We start from the raw sequence: 15,644 nt of genomic DNA on the forward strand, positions 1-15,644 counted from the left end.
ATTTTCCTGTTTTTTTTTGAATGTTTCAGTTTGTTTTCTGAAAGATAGAGAGGAAACTGTCTGTGTGATTGTAAAACTGGGGAAGCAGCAAAACTGATTAAACATGAGATGCTGTCAAAAGTATCAAATGGATACAGCAGGGAAAAAATATCTCTTCTTGCTCAGTAGTGTTAGTAAGTTGTTAGAGTAAGTAAATATAGACAAAGAAAAGCACAGTTTTTCTGCAAGACTGTGACAACATCAGAGCAAACTAGGGTTATTTTTAAATGCTAGAGAATTTCTTAGCGTAAAAATGAGATGCCAAAGGACTCCCCTGCAGTTTTTTTGTACCTTTAGGTCTATGTATGACTTTGAAAAGACTTTCTAGTAAAGCTAATTCTGGGGCGCTTTCTCAGATTTTTATTTAAGGATTTGACCCTGCTTCCCCTTTTCAGGTCAGAGAAGATGCCTTCATTTGTTCATCTGATCTCTCTTAGTGACAGCACCATGGGTTTTGGCTTGCTTTGTTTTTTAGTTCTTCAAGGCTCCTATGAAATGTATCATTTCAAGCTGGGTTTTTATGCTACCAACCTTCCAGCATGTCAGACTGTGATTCCTTTGGGCAACTTTGTTATGGGATAAATTGAAATATAAAATACATAGGTAAAAATAGTTGGCTTGTAATGAAGTTGTGATTGACCGTGCTTCCCAGGATTAGAAATTACTAATAAAAATGTATCCCAGTGCCATAAAATCCACATTCCTGAGTGATGGTTATTTTTGCAGCTGTTCTTATCTGCCCAGCCTTTTCATAACCAGATCTTGTTTTGCTTTCTTTCCTAATAGCATATCAGCATTCAATCCATTGAACCTTTGTGGATTTCTACGTTAGGCAAAAGTGAAATAACAGTCAAAGGAGAAAACTTTACACGTGCATCAGGCATAAAACTAATACTGACTGGAATCACTGGCTGTAAACCAGACGTGTGAGTTAAACCAAAAAATAACACTATTTACTTTGCATGGTGAAAATGACATCCATTTTGCTCTAGCAATGTAGTTGTGTGTGAGCAGTTGTCATGTACCTCTCCTCAGCGGAGCAGGGGAGGCTCTGGCCCTCCTTTAGTTATACTTACACTTTAAATTACCAAAGGATGGAAATTAATTTGGTGCTTGGGTACAACACAAGGGACACATGTGTTGTCAGTTCTCTCTCTAGCAGTAGGACAGTTTTGTATCTGTGGCTCTCTGTGCCTTCTAGCAGCACCAAGAAGTTAGGTCACAGGAAAACCTCAGCTTTTGTTTTAATCCCCTTGCTTCAAAATATTCCTCATATATTCTAGGATTCTGCTTGAATCCTAGCACAGACACCATGCCAGGGAAGGAAATCTCTCATACAACAGCTCCTATTTTTCTCTGTTGATGATCACACAGTGTAATTAGATAATTAGGCAGTCTTATTCTGAATCAGTTATTTTCAGGTGCAGCTGCAATAGCTGTCTGTGATTAGGAAGCCCATTTTACATAGCTAGCACTTGAAAAGGTAGTGTTCAATTTTTGTATCAACCATGAATTTTCAGGGGACCACAGGAAAAAAAAAAGGAGAAAAGGAGGGTAAGACAGGAAGTAGAGAGAAAGAAGAAGGAGTGAAAAAACAGGAGAAAAGACAGAAAGCAAAAGAAGAAAGAAAAGGAAAATTAAGATCCTCATTCTTGACTAGCTCCTGGACTATGCTGATAGCACAGAGAACTACACAGTAAACAGCAAAATCACACATTGCATTTCATAGCCTCATCCCAGGGCTGATTATCTATACTGTTTTCTGTGATTATTGTGTCACATAGCAACTTCATTCAAAAGATGCCCTGTTTTGTCTCTTCAACTCTCTGCTCTCTCTTTCCACCTCCATCTGACAGCTCAGACAGAGATTCAGTTCTCTTTTCTCCTTATCACTTGCTCTAGGGTATAGGCTTTAAGTAGTAACACCAATGAGTGGCATCTGTGTTTCAGTGTTTGTTTTCTTTCTTCTCCAGCATTAAAGTCAGAAATGTGCTAAATGATACACAAATGACATTTGCTCTCCCACCAACACGTAAAGAGGCCAAAAGTATATGTATCCAGGCTAATGGGAAAAAATGTTCTCCGCCAATGACCCTGCATTATGTTTCTCTGCCATCATGTTCTAGAATTACACCAAATACCTCCTGGATCAGGTAAGTTTGTCTTTCTGTACTTTCTGTATTTATTCAAATGTAGTTGCATTGAGCCAATATGAGCCTTCTTCCTTGGCTAGACTGCAACTGAAGGAAGCCTGGAAGTCTGCTGTAACCTGTTGTGTTGGATGAATTTAAACCTGCAAAATTATTTAATGATTTAACAGATACGGTTATAGTAACTGCGAGTTGGATTCTATAGACTTCTTCTGCCCACCTCAGGTCTCCTTTATAGAAGTCAAAAGTAGTCTATTCCTAGTAAATCTAAACCCAAAATATGGATAGCATGCATAAATTCTAACTCCAATTAACTTTGATTTCTTGATGCTAATATAGCCTTCATCTGTGAAACAGTACAAAGTGTCAGTGGATTGGAAGTGAAGTGAGAATCGTCATTGCACTGATGTATACAGACTTGCTATAAAATATGACTCCCTAAAGCCTTTTTCAAGCCTTTACTATGTTCTGTGGGAGACTCACAGATCTGCTGAAAGACTTACAGGGTGGTTCTAAAGATATTCTCTGGCACTGTTTTCACGGTTCTGACCTGTTCTCACGTTCTGAATCTGCTATCTTGTCAAGTGAGGATTTGAGGCAATGGGTTGGGCTGGCAGCTGCAGCAGCTGAGCAGCCAGGATGCATGCTCTCATCTCCAGGTGAGAGGCAGCTCAGGCAGCTGGAAATTAATAATACCTTAAGCCACTCCAACTCTGTACAGCAGAGATTGTGAGCCCTCAGACACAAGCACCATTGTGTGCTGAGACAGATGGTCTGAACACTGCTGAGAATGTTTCCTGTGAGGTGCCTGGCACCATGGGTTTGTCTTGAAAAAGGCAAGAATTAAGCACAGCCAGGGCTGCGCTGGGGCAGTGAAACACTATGATGCTCTTTCTTCAAGACAGAATATTAAATCATGGTCTAGTTCTTTGGCTGCATAAATAGAAAAAAAAGGGGAAGAGTCCTATATGTGAGTATGTGATTAAGTAATGTGGTTTTGGGGTAGCAAAAGTATTTGCCATTACATTATGAGGAAAGACTGGAAGTACACTGTATAGCTCAAATTATCTTGTTCTGCAGTTTGACTTTATTATGTTTTCTGTTACCAAAGCAAAATGCACCTGAATAGTTTATTCACAACTGAAACTTTAATGCAAGACATGTCTGTGGGAAAACAGATAATATTAACCTCCCTTTTTCCCCACTTGTTTTTTTTGTTTTGTTTTTCTTTTGTTTTTGCAGTGGTGGTCGCAAAATTACTACAACTGGTAGAAATTTTAATGTGGTGGACAGTGTGATTATCTCAGACGACCAGAGATCAAACCTCACAGTGAGTTTGAATCTCCTTTATAATACCAACTAGAGGTCTCTTGATGTATTAGGTTCTGTTCCTAAAGCTTAATAATTTCCAACCACTTGCAGGGACATGTCAGTCATCTGCTGAAATAAATATGGCCATTTACAGGATTACAGTTATTTACATCCTTAGTACAGAATCACAAATACACATAAGCTGCTCTCCTGCATAATTCCCTGAGCATTTTTTATAGTCTAGTGACTTGCTCCAAATTTGTCCTTTTTGAGTCTCCCTAGTCTCCACATAGGGGTGTGTTGGAGGAGGTGGTGCTGTATTTCCCTCTGCCTCTGTACTGAAAGCCCAAATGGTGCCACTGCCTCAGAGGGGCAGCAGGCTGGAGCTGATGTTGGGATGAAACCCTTCCTCCAAGGTTATAAGGAGATAGAGGTAAGCACTGTTGACCCTTGCAGCAGAGAGACCAGAACACAGCAGCATCACCCAGTGGAATATACAGTGACCCAATGCTATGATATCTGTAGCAACCTGCTCTCTCAGGAGTTAAGTTAGAGCAAATGCCTCAGAGTGCTGGAAAGCTTGTCTTATTCTTATCACCTGAATTGAGGGGAAAGAAGAAAAATTCATTGTCACAATTCCTGTTTATTGCAGGAAATAGTTATCTTAGCAGTAAGCAATCTGCCTTAAAGGAGTGTGCAGAGTGTGTGACAAATGCACTTAAAGGTAGACATGGGCTCAAACACAGAAATTTTTCTAGGTGCTCTGCATGCAGCCCTGATCTCAGAGAAGAGGTTAACAGGTATCTGTGTGAAGTTGGGAAGACATTAAAATGAGTTTGAGTCCCTCTGTTTGTAATTGTACCCACTGTTGAGTATTTCATGACTGTTAGAACTTTGCTATTGCATTTCTAGGTCTCAAGGTGTCCTGGAAATGCATCTGAGTATCATTATTTAACGCCAAGCCTGAGCCATGCAACAGAGGGTAAAGTTGTTGATATGATGTTAAAAGTGGATACTACCTTTATACCATGTGTCAAATTACACTATCACCCAGACCCAGTGTTCATTAACTACCAGCTGCACACTGAACTGGATCCTGATCTGGAATTAAAAATATATGTAAGTTTTGAGATAATAATGAGTGCCTAATTTAAAATAGTGCTTGGAGATAATTTTTTCTTACTGTATTTAGTAACTTATCATTGTCTTCAATTTTTTTCCCTCTAGAAAGAAAATGATAATTTGAATATTTCTAAAACGGAGGTAGAGGTTTATCTGTCATATATGACTGGTGCACAGACCAAAAAGATATGGTTCAGTGTCCAAAATATTACCAAAAAGCCAGACCGTAGCACCATACTGTGCAAATTCAAAAGGGAAGGAAGTGACAAGATTGACTTTTCTACAGTGAAAGTGTTTGTAAGTAGAAATCCCTTTTGTTTCAGTTCAGCAGCCTTTGAATGTTTATCCAAATATAGTAAAATGTGTCATTAATACTGTCATGGTACTTGGTAGTACAGTTTTCCTCTTGTACCTAAGCATGGCTGCCTAGCTTAGATACCACTGACAGAGCTGAGTTCATTCTCTGTCTGGTTCTGGGGTGGTGTCAGAGATGAGCTTTGCAGGCCAAGCTGAACTCACTGCTGCTGGGCTCCAGGAGATCAGTAGCTTGTCATACCTCCTATCTGCAGAACAGACATCATTGGCACAGCATCACTGTCTCCAGGAGAGCCCCTCATCTTACATCTCTAAGCAATCTAATTATTCAGTGTGACCATGAGGAAAAGGATTGTGTTCTCCCAGTCACTTTTTCCTACTAAAGTAGGTAAGGATCTGTCTCAGAGATCACCATTGAGACAGAAGACATTTCTGGATAAAAAAAGGGGGTGAAATTCCATGTGCACTGGGAAAGCTAAAATGCTTTGAGTATGTGGCACCAAGACAGGCTCAAATATAAGGACATCAGCATGGATGTCAGAGCTAAATTGCATCTTAAGATATTTGCTTCATGGATAAGATGAAGATACTATCTTCTTTTTAATGCCATGATTGCCATTTACAAAGAAGAATTTTGCCAGACTCTTATTGCAGTGTGTGGTGGTAAAAAACTGAAATAACTCTATTGACTTCAAGGCATATGGCTCATAGTAAAGACTAACAAAGCTATTCTTGATTTTTTTATCACTTTTAACTGATCCTCCATCTGTGGATCCTGCCTTCTGAGCCAGTTATGGCGTGGAAAAGCCTTTCTGAGTTTGGTGTTGCATTTAAAAATCAGTGTTGCCCTGCTCTATCACATGCTCATCCTGCAAACTTCATAGAAGTAGCTGTCATAGAAAGGTCACCACTTAACTAAAGCAGATCAAATGCCACAGTTATCATGTAACATTGCACTTCTAGTTCCTTAAATTTTTTTCCAACAGAAGAAAAATATAGAAGAAGCAAATCCTCACGTTTTTTTCTTTAAACTTTATGAATAGATCATCATAGAAGAAGTAGAGCCACTGAAAAAAGGATAAGATGGGTATAAAATATAAGTTTGCCTCAAGAATAAATGTATCTCTTGCCTTAGTTTTCCAGAAGAAAGAGGGTATTGAGTTCAAAGACTGAATGATCAGTCTGCCTGAAGGTGTCAGAGTAGAAAATGCCATTCTTATGTCAGAAGCAAAATTCAGGTAGATCAAAGGGCTCAAGACAGCAGGAACAGGATCATTCCCATCGTAGCACTGAGGAAGAACTGACACATGACACTATAGGCTTAGTAGGAAAGATTTTAAATAAAACTGCAGTCAGGAGATGTACTGTATGGCTGGAGAGTAGCAAAAAACCCCCCAGTATTTAAAATTGGAAAAACCCCCAAACCCTAGGCAAATGGAGGCTTCTTGATTTAATACTGGCTCAGTGTAAAACTTCATAATGTATTCTGAATTACTCATGAAAGACCTGGAGGTAAGTGGAAAATGAGATAATTGTCAAATTCTTTTTAATGAAAGCATATCATGCTAAATATCTTTATTTCCTAAGATGAGCGATTTCCTCAACAACAAAAAAAGCAATAGATCACATGTACCTGGAAGTAATTCAGTAAACTATTTAACATGGTGATTATGAAGGTGCCAGGGGTTAGAAAAAACCAAATGCCGTGTGTGGTGAGCTGACTCTGGGCAATGCTGATGTTCATACAGATATTCTTTAATATCTCCACTGACTTGAACACAAAAATAAGGCTTGCACTAATAACACTTGCTGATGACATAAAGCTCAGAGGCATTACCAGCCCAGAGAAGGTTTTATAATGTCATGCGGAAAAATGAAATCAATTTAGGAATAGAAATTGGATTAATTCAGATGTACCTTAATGACAGGTGTCTGTGATTCATAAGCAATATAAAAGATAAGGAAACAAATGGGGCCACTAGATAGGAAGGTTATGGTGAAGAATAAAGATAATTGAAATATGAGCAGAAAATTAAGTGAATGCTTTGTCTCAGTTTTCAATAAATAAGGATGAGTAACAGGAATTTCTGCTTTAGGAAGTCTTCAGTTGGACATGACAAATCTAGAAAAGGAGATATATTAGCCACAGGATGAGTAATGTATTTAGCCTAATGCATCTGAGCCTTGGAAAAGGCTAATGGCATCCTAGGAAGGCACAGACCAAAAGAACTTTGCATCGGAACTATGAAAACATAAAAATACCAGAAGAAAAAGTAACATTTGATGAAGGAAAGAGATCTGCTTTGTCTTCTGTTCTTTGTAGCCCCTAAAACACAAAGGCTGTGTCGTTCCAGCTCTGTTTTTTTTGCTTGTGTGTGTATAGCTGTGATGTGAGTATCCAGTTGGCAGTCTGCAGCTGCCCTAGCTGCTCACCTCCTGTGACAAGCCACTGATTGCAATCACCAGATCTCTGCCTTTCCTGCTGTAACCCAAAATAATTTCAACTCAACCCTCCTTTTCAATTATCTCAAACTCATTTCTATCCCTGGCACTTGGCGGTATTCTTTTTGCGTCTCAGAACATATTTTTATGTCTAGCCTGTTTATAGTTTTAGCTACCCTTTATTTATGTGCTTTTGCAGTCCTGTTTCAGATGCTCCTTTGTGAAATTTCTTCTGCCATAATTATCAGTGGTGAATGCCTCAGTTTGGCATTTGGCAAGCTTCAGCACTTTCATGTATCCCTAAGAATTAATGCCTGTCCTGCCTTTGACAAGCCCACTACTGGGGCTTGTTTTACATGTATTGTAACATGTTCATGTGTATGTTGTACATACATTGTATGTCTCATTTTTCTTAACAACCTTCAGGAACAACATCCTACATTGAGGTTGAAACTTCCTCTATGAAGAAATAGAGAAGAGGCCTGTAGGCCAGGTGTCTATGAAAAATACTACTTCCCTCATTCTTACTATGAGTCTTATCTTACTTTTCTGCTCAGCAGAGTAACACTGAATGCAAACACATGCCTTCCTTGTTTCAAAATGCCAAAATGTTTAGCAGCGACTCTGAGTGCATGAACCACTTAGCCAGCTGGAGGCCAGATCTTGCCTTTCATTTGAGGGCTCTAGTTTCCAGCAAGAGCATGACAAAAGGACCTCCAAATTTTTTCATTATTGCTCTGTTACCCTGCTTAAGCATCAAATACAGGGAAAGATAAGTTAATGTTGGTTCATATGAATTTTGCTGAGCCTCTACTGTTGTCCCAATAATCTACTACTGTCCTTACGTGCCTTAAATACTTTTTAAAAAAAAATGCATTAAATTTCATTTTAAGCACTGATATAATGTCTGCTCACTATTAACACAGCCATTGCTTTTCTTCAGGTGAAATTAGGAAATTTTGAGCATGAAGTCAAACCAACATCATCACACATATATTTATATGTTCTAATTTTGCTACCTATTGTGGTGGGTGTCATTATAGGTAAGTGCAATAATGTATATAATACATAGTGCAATAATGTATAATAATGTGCAGCTTTTGATATGCTGAAGGGATCATGACACAAACACTGTACATACTCACATGTCTGGAACTGTCACAAATAGTCTGGTGATTTTACCCTGTTCCAAATAAGAGTGGACAAAGTTAGCTCTGTTCTGGTGGTGAAGTCCAAATTGTCAGACTGCAGCACGTCACAAGCATGTAACAAGACAGTATTTCTGTCTGTTCTGCTGGCATTACTCACTTTCACTTCATGAAGCAAGGCACAGAACTGACATCCTTGTGTCACAGCTTGGTCCTTTCCAGCTGTCAGAGCTCAGCTACCCTCCTGCCTCTGGGGCAGATGTTCCCTAACAAACTGCTTATCCTCAGGCAGTGTTTGTGGTGTTTCTGCTCAGTCTCATTTGGATCATTCATGAATTTGTGGGTCATTACTAAACTGAGGGAGGTAAATAGTTGTTCCCTTCTTGGTGTTCACTTTTTTTTTTTTTCCTGAGTGTTTTTTACCTGGTCATATATTTCATAAATTTCCATTTCTTTTAATAAGTATAGGGATTTGTTCATTTGATTGGTTCCTTTTTTTTTAAAGTTCATTTTAAAAAGGAACTACACATCATGCCTTTTTTCTCTCTAAATAAGCTCTAGAAAGGTTAACAATTTGTGGATTTTCTGTTCAAAACAAGTGTTTTTTCTGTTTAATCAGCACTACCTTAAGTATGTTGCTGTTAGTAGAAGTGCTAAAGTCTCATTGAAGAAGAGTTAGTGTCTCATTGTGCAGGCTGTATATAGCAGGGCCTGCTGCACTTTCAATTAAAGTTGGATTGACAATTCAAGACCTTGTTAAAAGGAATGATTTTTATTAAACATTGGAGTATAGATCCAGATAACTAGGGCTCATGGGCACTAGCACAGGAGCAACAGTAAAACACTAATTGTGCAAATGTACCTTAATGTTTTTGCTTCTTGATAATAAAAATATGTCTTGTATAGGAGTTTTCTGTTTTGTGATTTCTATACTCAGAGTTTCTTTTTCTTCCTTTTTAGCGGCATTTATAGTTACTAGATACAAATCCAAAGAGTTAACTCGTAAACAGAGTCAGCAACTTGAACTGCTGGAATATGAGATTCGTAAGGAAATACGCGAGGGTAGGTCTGCAGTGTTTTCTGAACTGAAACTGTCAAGAAGCTGACATTATATAAACATTTTCATTTTGTAGCTGTTAGAATATTTTTGTATTGTAGCAGAATTCCTGTTTAATATTGTATGCACTGCAGTAGCAGATAGCATTGAGCTAATAGGATTGCATGTAGTATTTCTTTCAACAAAAGAGAGGATTGCTACTTTCCTGCTAGTAAGAGCTTCAGCTATAAAAACAACCCCTCTTCCCTGAAACTGTTTTTTAAGAAATATCTACTGGGGCCAAGTTATAATTGTGAAGGTGATTTTGTGTCAACTAAACTAACTCTCTGGGTGGGAATGGGGGGTGCTTTTTCAGGATTTGCTGAGCTGCAGATGGATGAATTAGATGTGGTGGATAGTTTTGGAACTGTTCCCTTCCTTGACTACAAACACTTTGCTCTTAGAACTTTCTTCCCAGAGGTAAATATTTATAAGTCTTTCAGTTGTCAGCGCTGACTAGTAGTCAAAAAATTGAGAAAGGTCAAGATCAAACAACTAAAGAAAATACTACACTCTAATTGCACTTTGTTCTCACAAGAAGCTTTTCTTAAATCAAGAATTACCAAAGAACACTTAAAGATGTATATCTCTATATTTAGCCAAGCCTTTATGCTGTAGATGAAGCAACATTCTTGAATTTTCAAGGGTTGTGTGTGTATCCATTTCTTTTTGTTCAGCCTCACTGAGCTGCTTGCCTTTCAGGCCATCTTAACTGAGCTATAATTTATCCATTGCTTTTTTTGTTCCCATGCTTTCACTTGCAATGCTATAGCTAATTAAAGTAACAGTCAGGCTAGCTAACGTGCTAGCTAACATCATGACACTTCCTAATTAGACTTGTGAGATGAAGAAATGGCTTTAAGATGGTGCTGAATTTCTACACCAAGGTGCTGACAGAAATGGTAAGATGTTGATTCAAAGGGGTGCAGCTCAAATGCTTAGAAATGACATAAGTACTTAAGTATTTTTCAGTTTAGTGGCAGATATTTTCAGCTGAAGCAGTTTGTGCCACTGCATCAGATGACCAAAGAGGTGTTATCTTGCATGTTTTAGTTCTCTTACCAATTTTGTTTTCGCACGTGTGGCACATTATGATGCTGACAAGTGTCTTTGCCACAGCTTTGAGTATTACACTGTGATGTTAACCAGTGCTTACGAGTGTTTATCCAGTTGGCAGAAGCTGTGGTCTCAACTGGTGATATTTTCCTGTGTGACTGACACCAGTAAGTAGAAACTTGGTTAGTTTAGGGCGTATTTGATATGGATGTGAATTATCTGCCAGGCCTCATGTAATACTCATCACTGCTGCAGCCAAGTCTTGCACTCTTGTCTGCACACTGCTTCTTCATTTTATCACTGTTTGTGATCCTAGTAAAAGCTCATTGTGATAGAGTTAAATACATGTGATAGTGCAGAATCAGGGACTTTGGTTTTTGTACAACACCAAGTACCAGACACTAGGTAGAATGATGTTCAGCAATTACACTTGCAAAGTCCTTGTGTACTTTGAGTCTGGTTCTCACACCAAAGGACACTGGGAATATCTCTGCTGGTGCTACTGTTATGCCCCAAGCCTAATTTTTATTGGGTCACCAGGTGGTTTGAAGGGAGTGGAAAGGACACTTCACTTCCTGCATCTCTTTCCTTTGTTTTGTTGCCAGGCATATTAGCCTGGATTATATTCTTAAGAAGATAGCTTTTCCTATACTTTCCCTTGTCAAAACAGTAATAGTCTGTAGAAGCTAACTCAGTGGAAATGCTGTGTTCTATGCAAATAAAAAGTTAAGAAAAAAAGGCATAAAGCTTGACACTCTGCTGCATTCTGTAAAGTACAAATGTGAATAGCTCCCCTTTTGCCTTGGTGAGTCTCATGCCACTGCACATCCAGGAAATTATTTCAGTTGGATTTTGTCTCAGTTTGAAATACTTATTCCACTAAGGTACACTTGCTTCTGTTAGCTCTCTACAAACATACAGTGTCAGGCAAGTTACTTACCATGTTTTATACCAATTTTTTCTGCTAAGTACTTACTGTTTACATTGCAGGAGTGTCCAAACATGCCTTGTGCTGTATGAATGTGGTAGAAAAGCAGTGCTCCACTGAACAAATATTATAGATGAACAGAAAAGCCAGTGGGGTATATATTGTAACAGAGTGTCTGAAGGGTTGACAGAAGGGTCAAAGTGACAAACCACCACTTCCTTCACTGACCACACGTGTTTGAAGGATGTCCACATTGCACTCTTTGTGTCCTCCAGTGTGATTGATGGGCTTTGTCTCATCTAAACTAAGCTATTTAAACATGGAGATTGAAGCTGTTCACTGAGCATCTTCTGTAGTCAGTGCAGAGATGGGCAGCTCAGGAAAGTGATTCATCCCATTTGTCTGAGGCATCTCTCTTAGGATGGGACAAGTTGCTTAAAGAGGGGCTCCCATACCTAAAATTAAGAGTGATGATGGACCCCATCTTTGTTTTGAGAGTCTTGCTTCCACTGCTTCAGTTTTCTATATTTAATCTGTAGGTGCTAAATGGATATTATATCTGTTTTTAAAATGTTCATGATGCTAAGCCTGATTTTTGCTTTGCTTGTTACATTTACCTATTTTTTTCTGTTTTCCCTCAATTTCACACATTGTTTGTTTAATGCTCCAATGCTTGTTCCCTGTTCACAGTCATTTTTAACCTTTGGTTCTGGTTCTTTCATTGTGTGTGTGTTTGTGTGTGAGTGTGTAGTTTTATTGGTAGTTGGTGTTAGGGTTGCTAAAGAAGTTCTGGAGAAATGGAAATAGCCAGTGGAGGAAGGTAGGGTAGAATGAACAGGAGGAATGAGGAAAGGGAAGGATGAATAATCAAGTATGTAGGTGAAAAATTAGGTGTGAGATGCCAGTGTGTGCTCATAGCCCTAAGTCAGTCATACCCAGGGCTGCATCAAAAAGTGTGACCAGCAGGCTGAGGGAGGTGATTCACCCTCTCTGCCCCTGTGAGACCTCACCTGCAACACTGCATCCAGCTCTGAGGTTCCCAGCACAAGAAGGACATGTTAAAGCAAGTCCAGAGGAGGGTGATGAAAAGCTCAGAAGGTTGGGACGCCTCTTCTATGAAGAATGTCTGAGCCAGCTGTGATTGTTCAGCCTTCAGAAAGAAAGGCAGCCTTTCAGTTAAAATGGGGCTTATAAGAAAGATGGAGACAGACTTTTTATCAGGCCCTGTAGTAACCGGACAAGAGTTAATGGTTTTAAACTGAAAGAAGATAAATTTAAATTGGATATGAGGAAGAAATTTCTTATGATGAGGGTGATAAGACCCTGGAACAGGTTGTCTAGAGCAGTTGTAGGTACCCCATCCCTGGAAATGTTCAATACTAGATTGGACAGGGGTTTAAGTAGCCTGGTCTAGTAGAAGATAACCCTACCCATGGCAGTGAGGTTGAAACTAGATGATTGTTAAGGTCCCTTTTAACCCAAACCATTCTGTAAGGAAACTAGGGGCTACCAGCATGGCTGATAAAGCAGATGACAGTAAATAGTGTAGATCTGTTGCTCAAGAGGCATTGACAAAGTGTTTGAGAACTGGGGGCTTCCTTTTGTGTGAGAGCTTTTTGCTAGGATGTGAGGCGGCAGCTGTGCCTCAGTGGAGACTGCCAGCATGGATCTCCTGGAGAGTTCATTAGTGAATATTCATGGAGTGCCTTGGAATGAATGGAAGCAGATGAGCTCAAGTGTCACTTCGTTAACAGCAGCCCTGTATAGCAAGGGCTGTGGCTGCCACCCAGGAAGGATGCAGCCTGCAGCACCCCTGGCACAGCAGCACATTTGCAGATGTGACACACTCAGTGACACACAGCCCTTCCTGGGGAGCACTGGTTGACTGCTGTGCTAGTGCAGCTCAGCAGTATCGAGTAACACACACAGCACACTGCAGATGATACTGGGTCCACTTTCTTGGGTTCTTTGGCAGCACCTTTCCAGAAGTTACTGTGTCTGTTTTTATATTGTATCTACTGGAAGTCACAATTTCCATTGTTTTATTTCAAATAGTGTCAGGAACACGCTTGGCGTGTTAAATATAAGAGTGTTAGAAACTTCTGGTATACTTATGAATGATAAATATCCCCTTATATTTTAGTCAGGAGGCTTTGCATCCATCTTCAGTGAAGAAATGCCACAGGTAAGCTGATGTAGTGTGATATGCCTTATTTTTTTTTTTTAAAGAGTGATTGTATCCCTTCTCTCGGTGTTGTCCTAGAACACATCAGCTTGCATTTTCAATGTGTTCCCTTTCCTCCATGAGGAAGGTTACATGGATTTATATGTAAAAGGAGTTTGAAGTATAAGATGCTGTTATCCAATGCGTATTTGACTTAAATAAAACAGAATCTCATAATGGGAAATGATGGGCAAACTTAACTATTGGCATTGCTTTGTGTATAGGGCAGAAAATGTATGCTCTGCACATGTGTATTCTGTGTTGTACACAAACAAAAATGTACTTTTGGAAAAATCCTGACACCCCTTAAATAAAAATGCAAAATTCTCACTGATTTGAATGAGGCCAGGATCTTATCCCATATGTTTCTTTCCATTTCTTCTAAGCATTAAGAATCCATCATAGCCAAACTATAGTTTGCTTATTTTTGTTTAACTATTCCAGAGCAGAGACCAAACGAGCAAGGATGAAAGCTTCAACATGTTGCATGCTTTAATTTGTAACAAGAACTTTCTTGTTACTCTCATTCACACCCTTGAAAAGCAGAAAAATTTCTCAGTGAAAGACAGGTATAGTATGATTATACTTATCATCTTCAAGAAAAAGAATTATTAGGCAAAAACAACATGGGTTGTAGCACACAAATGTATTTTCTATTTTTTTGCAAAACAAGCTTGCAGTACTCTGCTGGAGCATTTTCCTTCTCCATCTGCACACACTGAGGAGGAAGAAACATTGCCATTAAAACAAGCAATTAAAGAGAAATTGGAATGTTTGTACATATAAACAAAGAAGCAAAGGAGCAGGAAAACTCAGTTCAAAACTGTAAACACTTCCTGCAGTTAGATCAACAGTTCTACAGTTTAGAAATGTTCTGTCACTGAAGCAGGTGTTGTTCTGCAAAATTAAATTTAGAGACACACGTTCTGTGTTTAAAAAATAATCACAAGAGCAGATGGACTTGCATTTTTTATATTTTTATAGAGAACAGTGGACAGTTTGTGTCTGAGGAGGGAGAACTTAGGATATGAACTGCACCAAAGTGTGTTTCATTTATTAAAGATGACTGGGAAGAGAAATTCCAGAATTACAGTATAATTTTTTTTTTTCCCCACAGGTGCTTGTTTGCATCCTTCTTGACTATTGCATTACAAACTAAGCTAATTTATCTGACCAATATTTTGGAAGTATTGACAAAGGACTTGATGGAGCAATCAAGCAATGTACAGCCTAAGCTCCTGCTCAGACGAACTGAATCTGTGGTAGAAAAACTGCTGACAAACTGGATGTCTGTCTGCCTTTCTGGATTTCTCCGGGTATGTGTATGTCTTTGCACTACATAAGATCTGCAGAGAATTTCTTTAATTGATTTTTTCCATAGGAGCTGTTAGAGGGATCAGTTTAAAGCATTCAGTCTAGCACTCATTTAACATTATGAGTGTGTGCTCTTCTAGTTTAGGTGACTTAACTGGCTGTCATCAGTGGAATGCAGGAAAAGAGCACAACTCCAAGCAATGATTGTGTCATGTATTAAGGCAAGATTTGGGTAATTTTGTAATTCCAGCATATCCTTTTCTCATATCAAACATTTCAGCCCAGTAAGATATATTGTGATCATATTAAAAGACTGATACACTTGTTAAAATGCAGCTGTACCCATCTATGCAAGTTGTTGGAAAGCTACCAAGAAATGGAGATTTAAGGAATACCATCCTTTGGAAAACTCAACTTCTTTCCAAACTTTTCAACCTCCAAGCAGTATTGCAGATTTCAAGATCTAAATTACTTCAAATGAAAACAACATAAGCATTTT

General features: G+C 38.9%; 1 protein-coding gene across 1 annotated transcript in view; it reads left to right on the forward strand.

Moving 5' to 3' along the window:
• PLXNC1 (plexin C1) overlaps positions 1–15,644 on the forward strand; it is a 70,063-nt gene that overhangs the window by 29,406 nt on the left and 25,013 nt on the right. The window contains exons 10-20 of the mRNA XM_079303873.1: positions 826–965; positions 2,013–2,192; positions 3,432–3,519; positions 4,413–4,619; positions 4,728–4,919; positions 8,323–8,422; positions 9,488–9,589; positions 9,940–10,043; positions 13,751–13,792; positions 14,276–14,400; positions 14,949–15,147. Of these exons, the coding sequence (XP_079159999.1) occupies positions 826–965; positions 2,013–2,192; positions 3,432–3,519; positions 4,413–4,619; positions 4,728–4,919; positions 8,323–8,422; positions 9,488–9,589; positions 9,940–10,043; positions 13,751–13,792; positions 14,276–14,400; positions 14,949–15,147 (1,479 nt within the window). The remainder of the gene's footprint in view (positions 1–825; positions 966–2,012; positions 2,193–3,431; positions 3,520–4,412; positions 4,620–4,727; positions 4,920–8,322; positions 8,423–9,487; positions 9,590–9,939; positions 10,044–13,750; positions 13,793–14,275; positions 14,401–14,948; positions 15,148–15,644) is intronic.

Source organism: Erithacus rubecula (genome assembly GCF_903797595.1).
Source record: "Erithacus rubecula genome assembly, chromosome: 4".
Lineage (NCBI taxonomy): Eukaryota > Metazoa > Chordata > Aves > Passeriformes > Muscicapidae > Erithacus > Erithacus rubecula.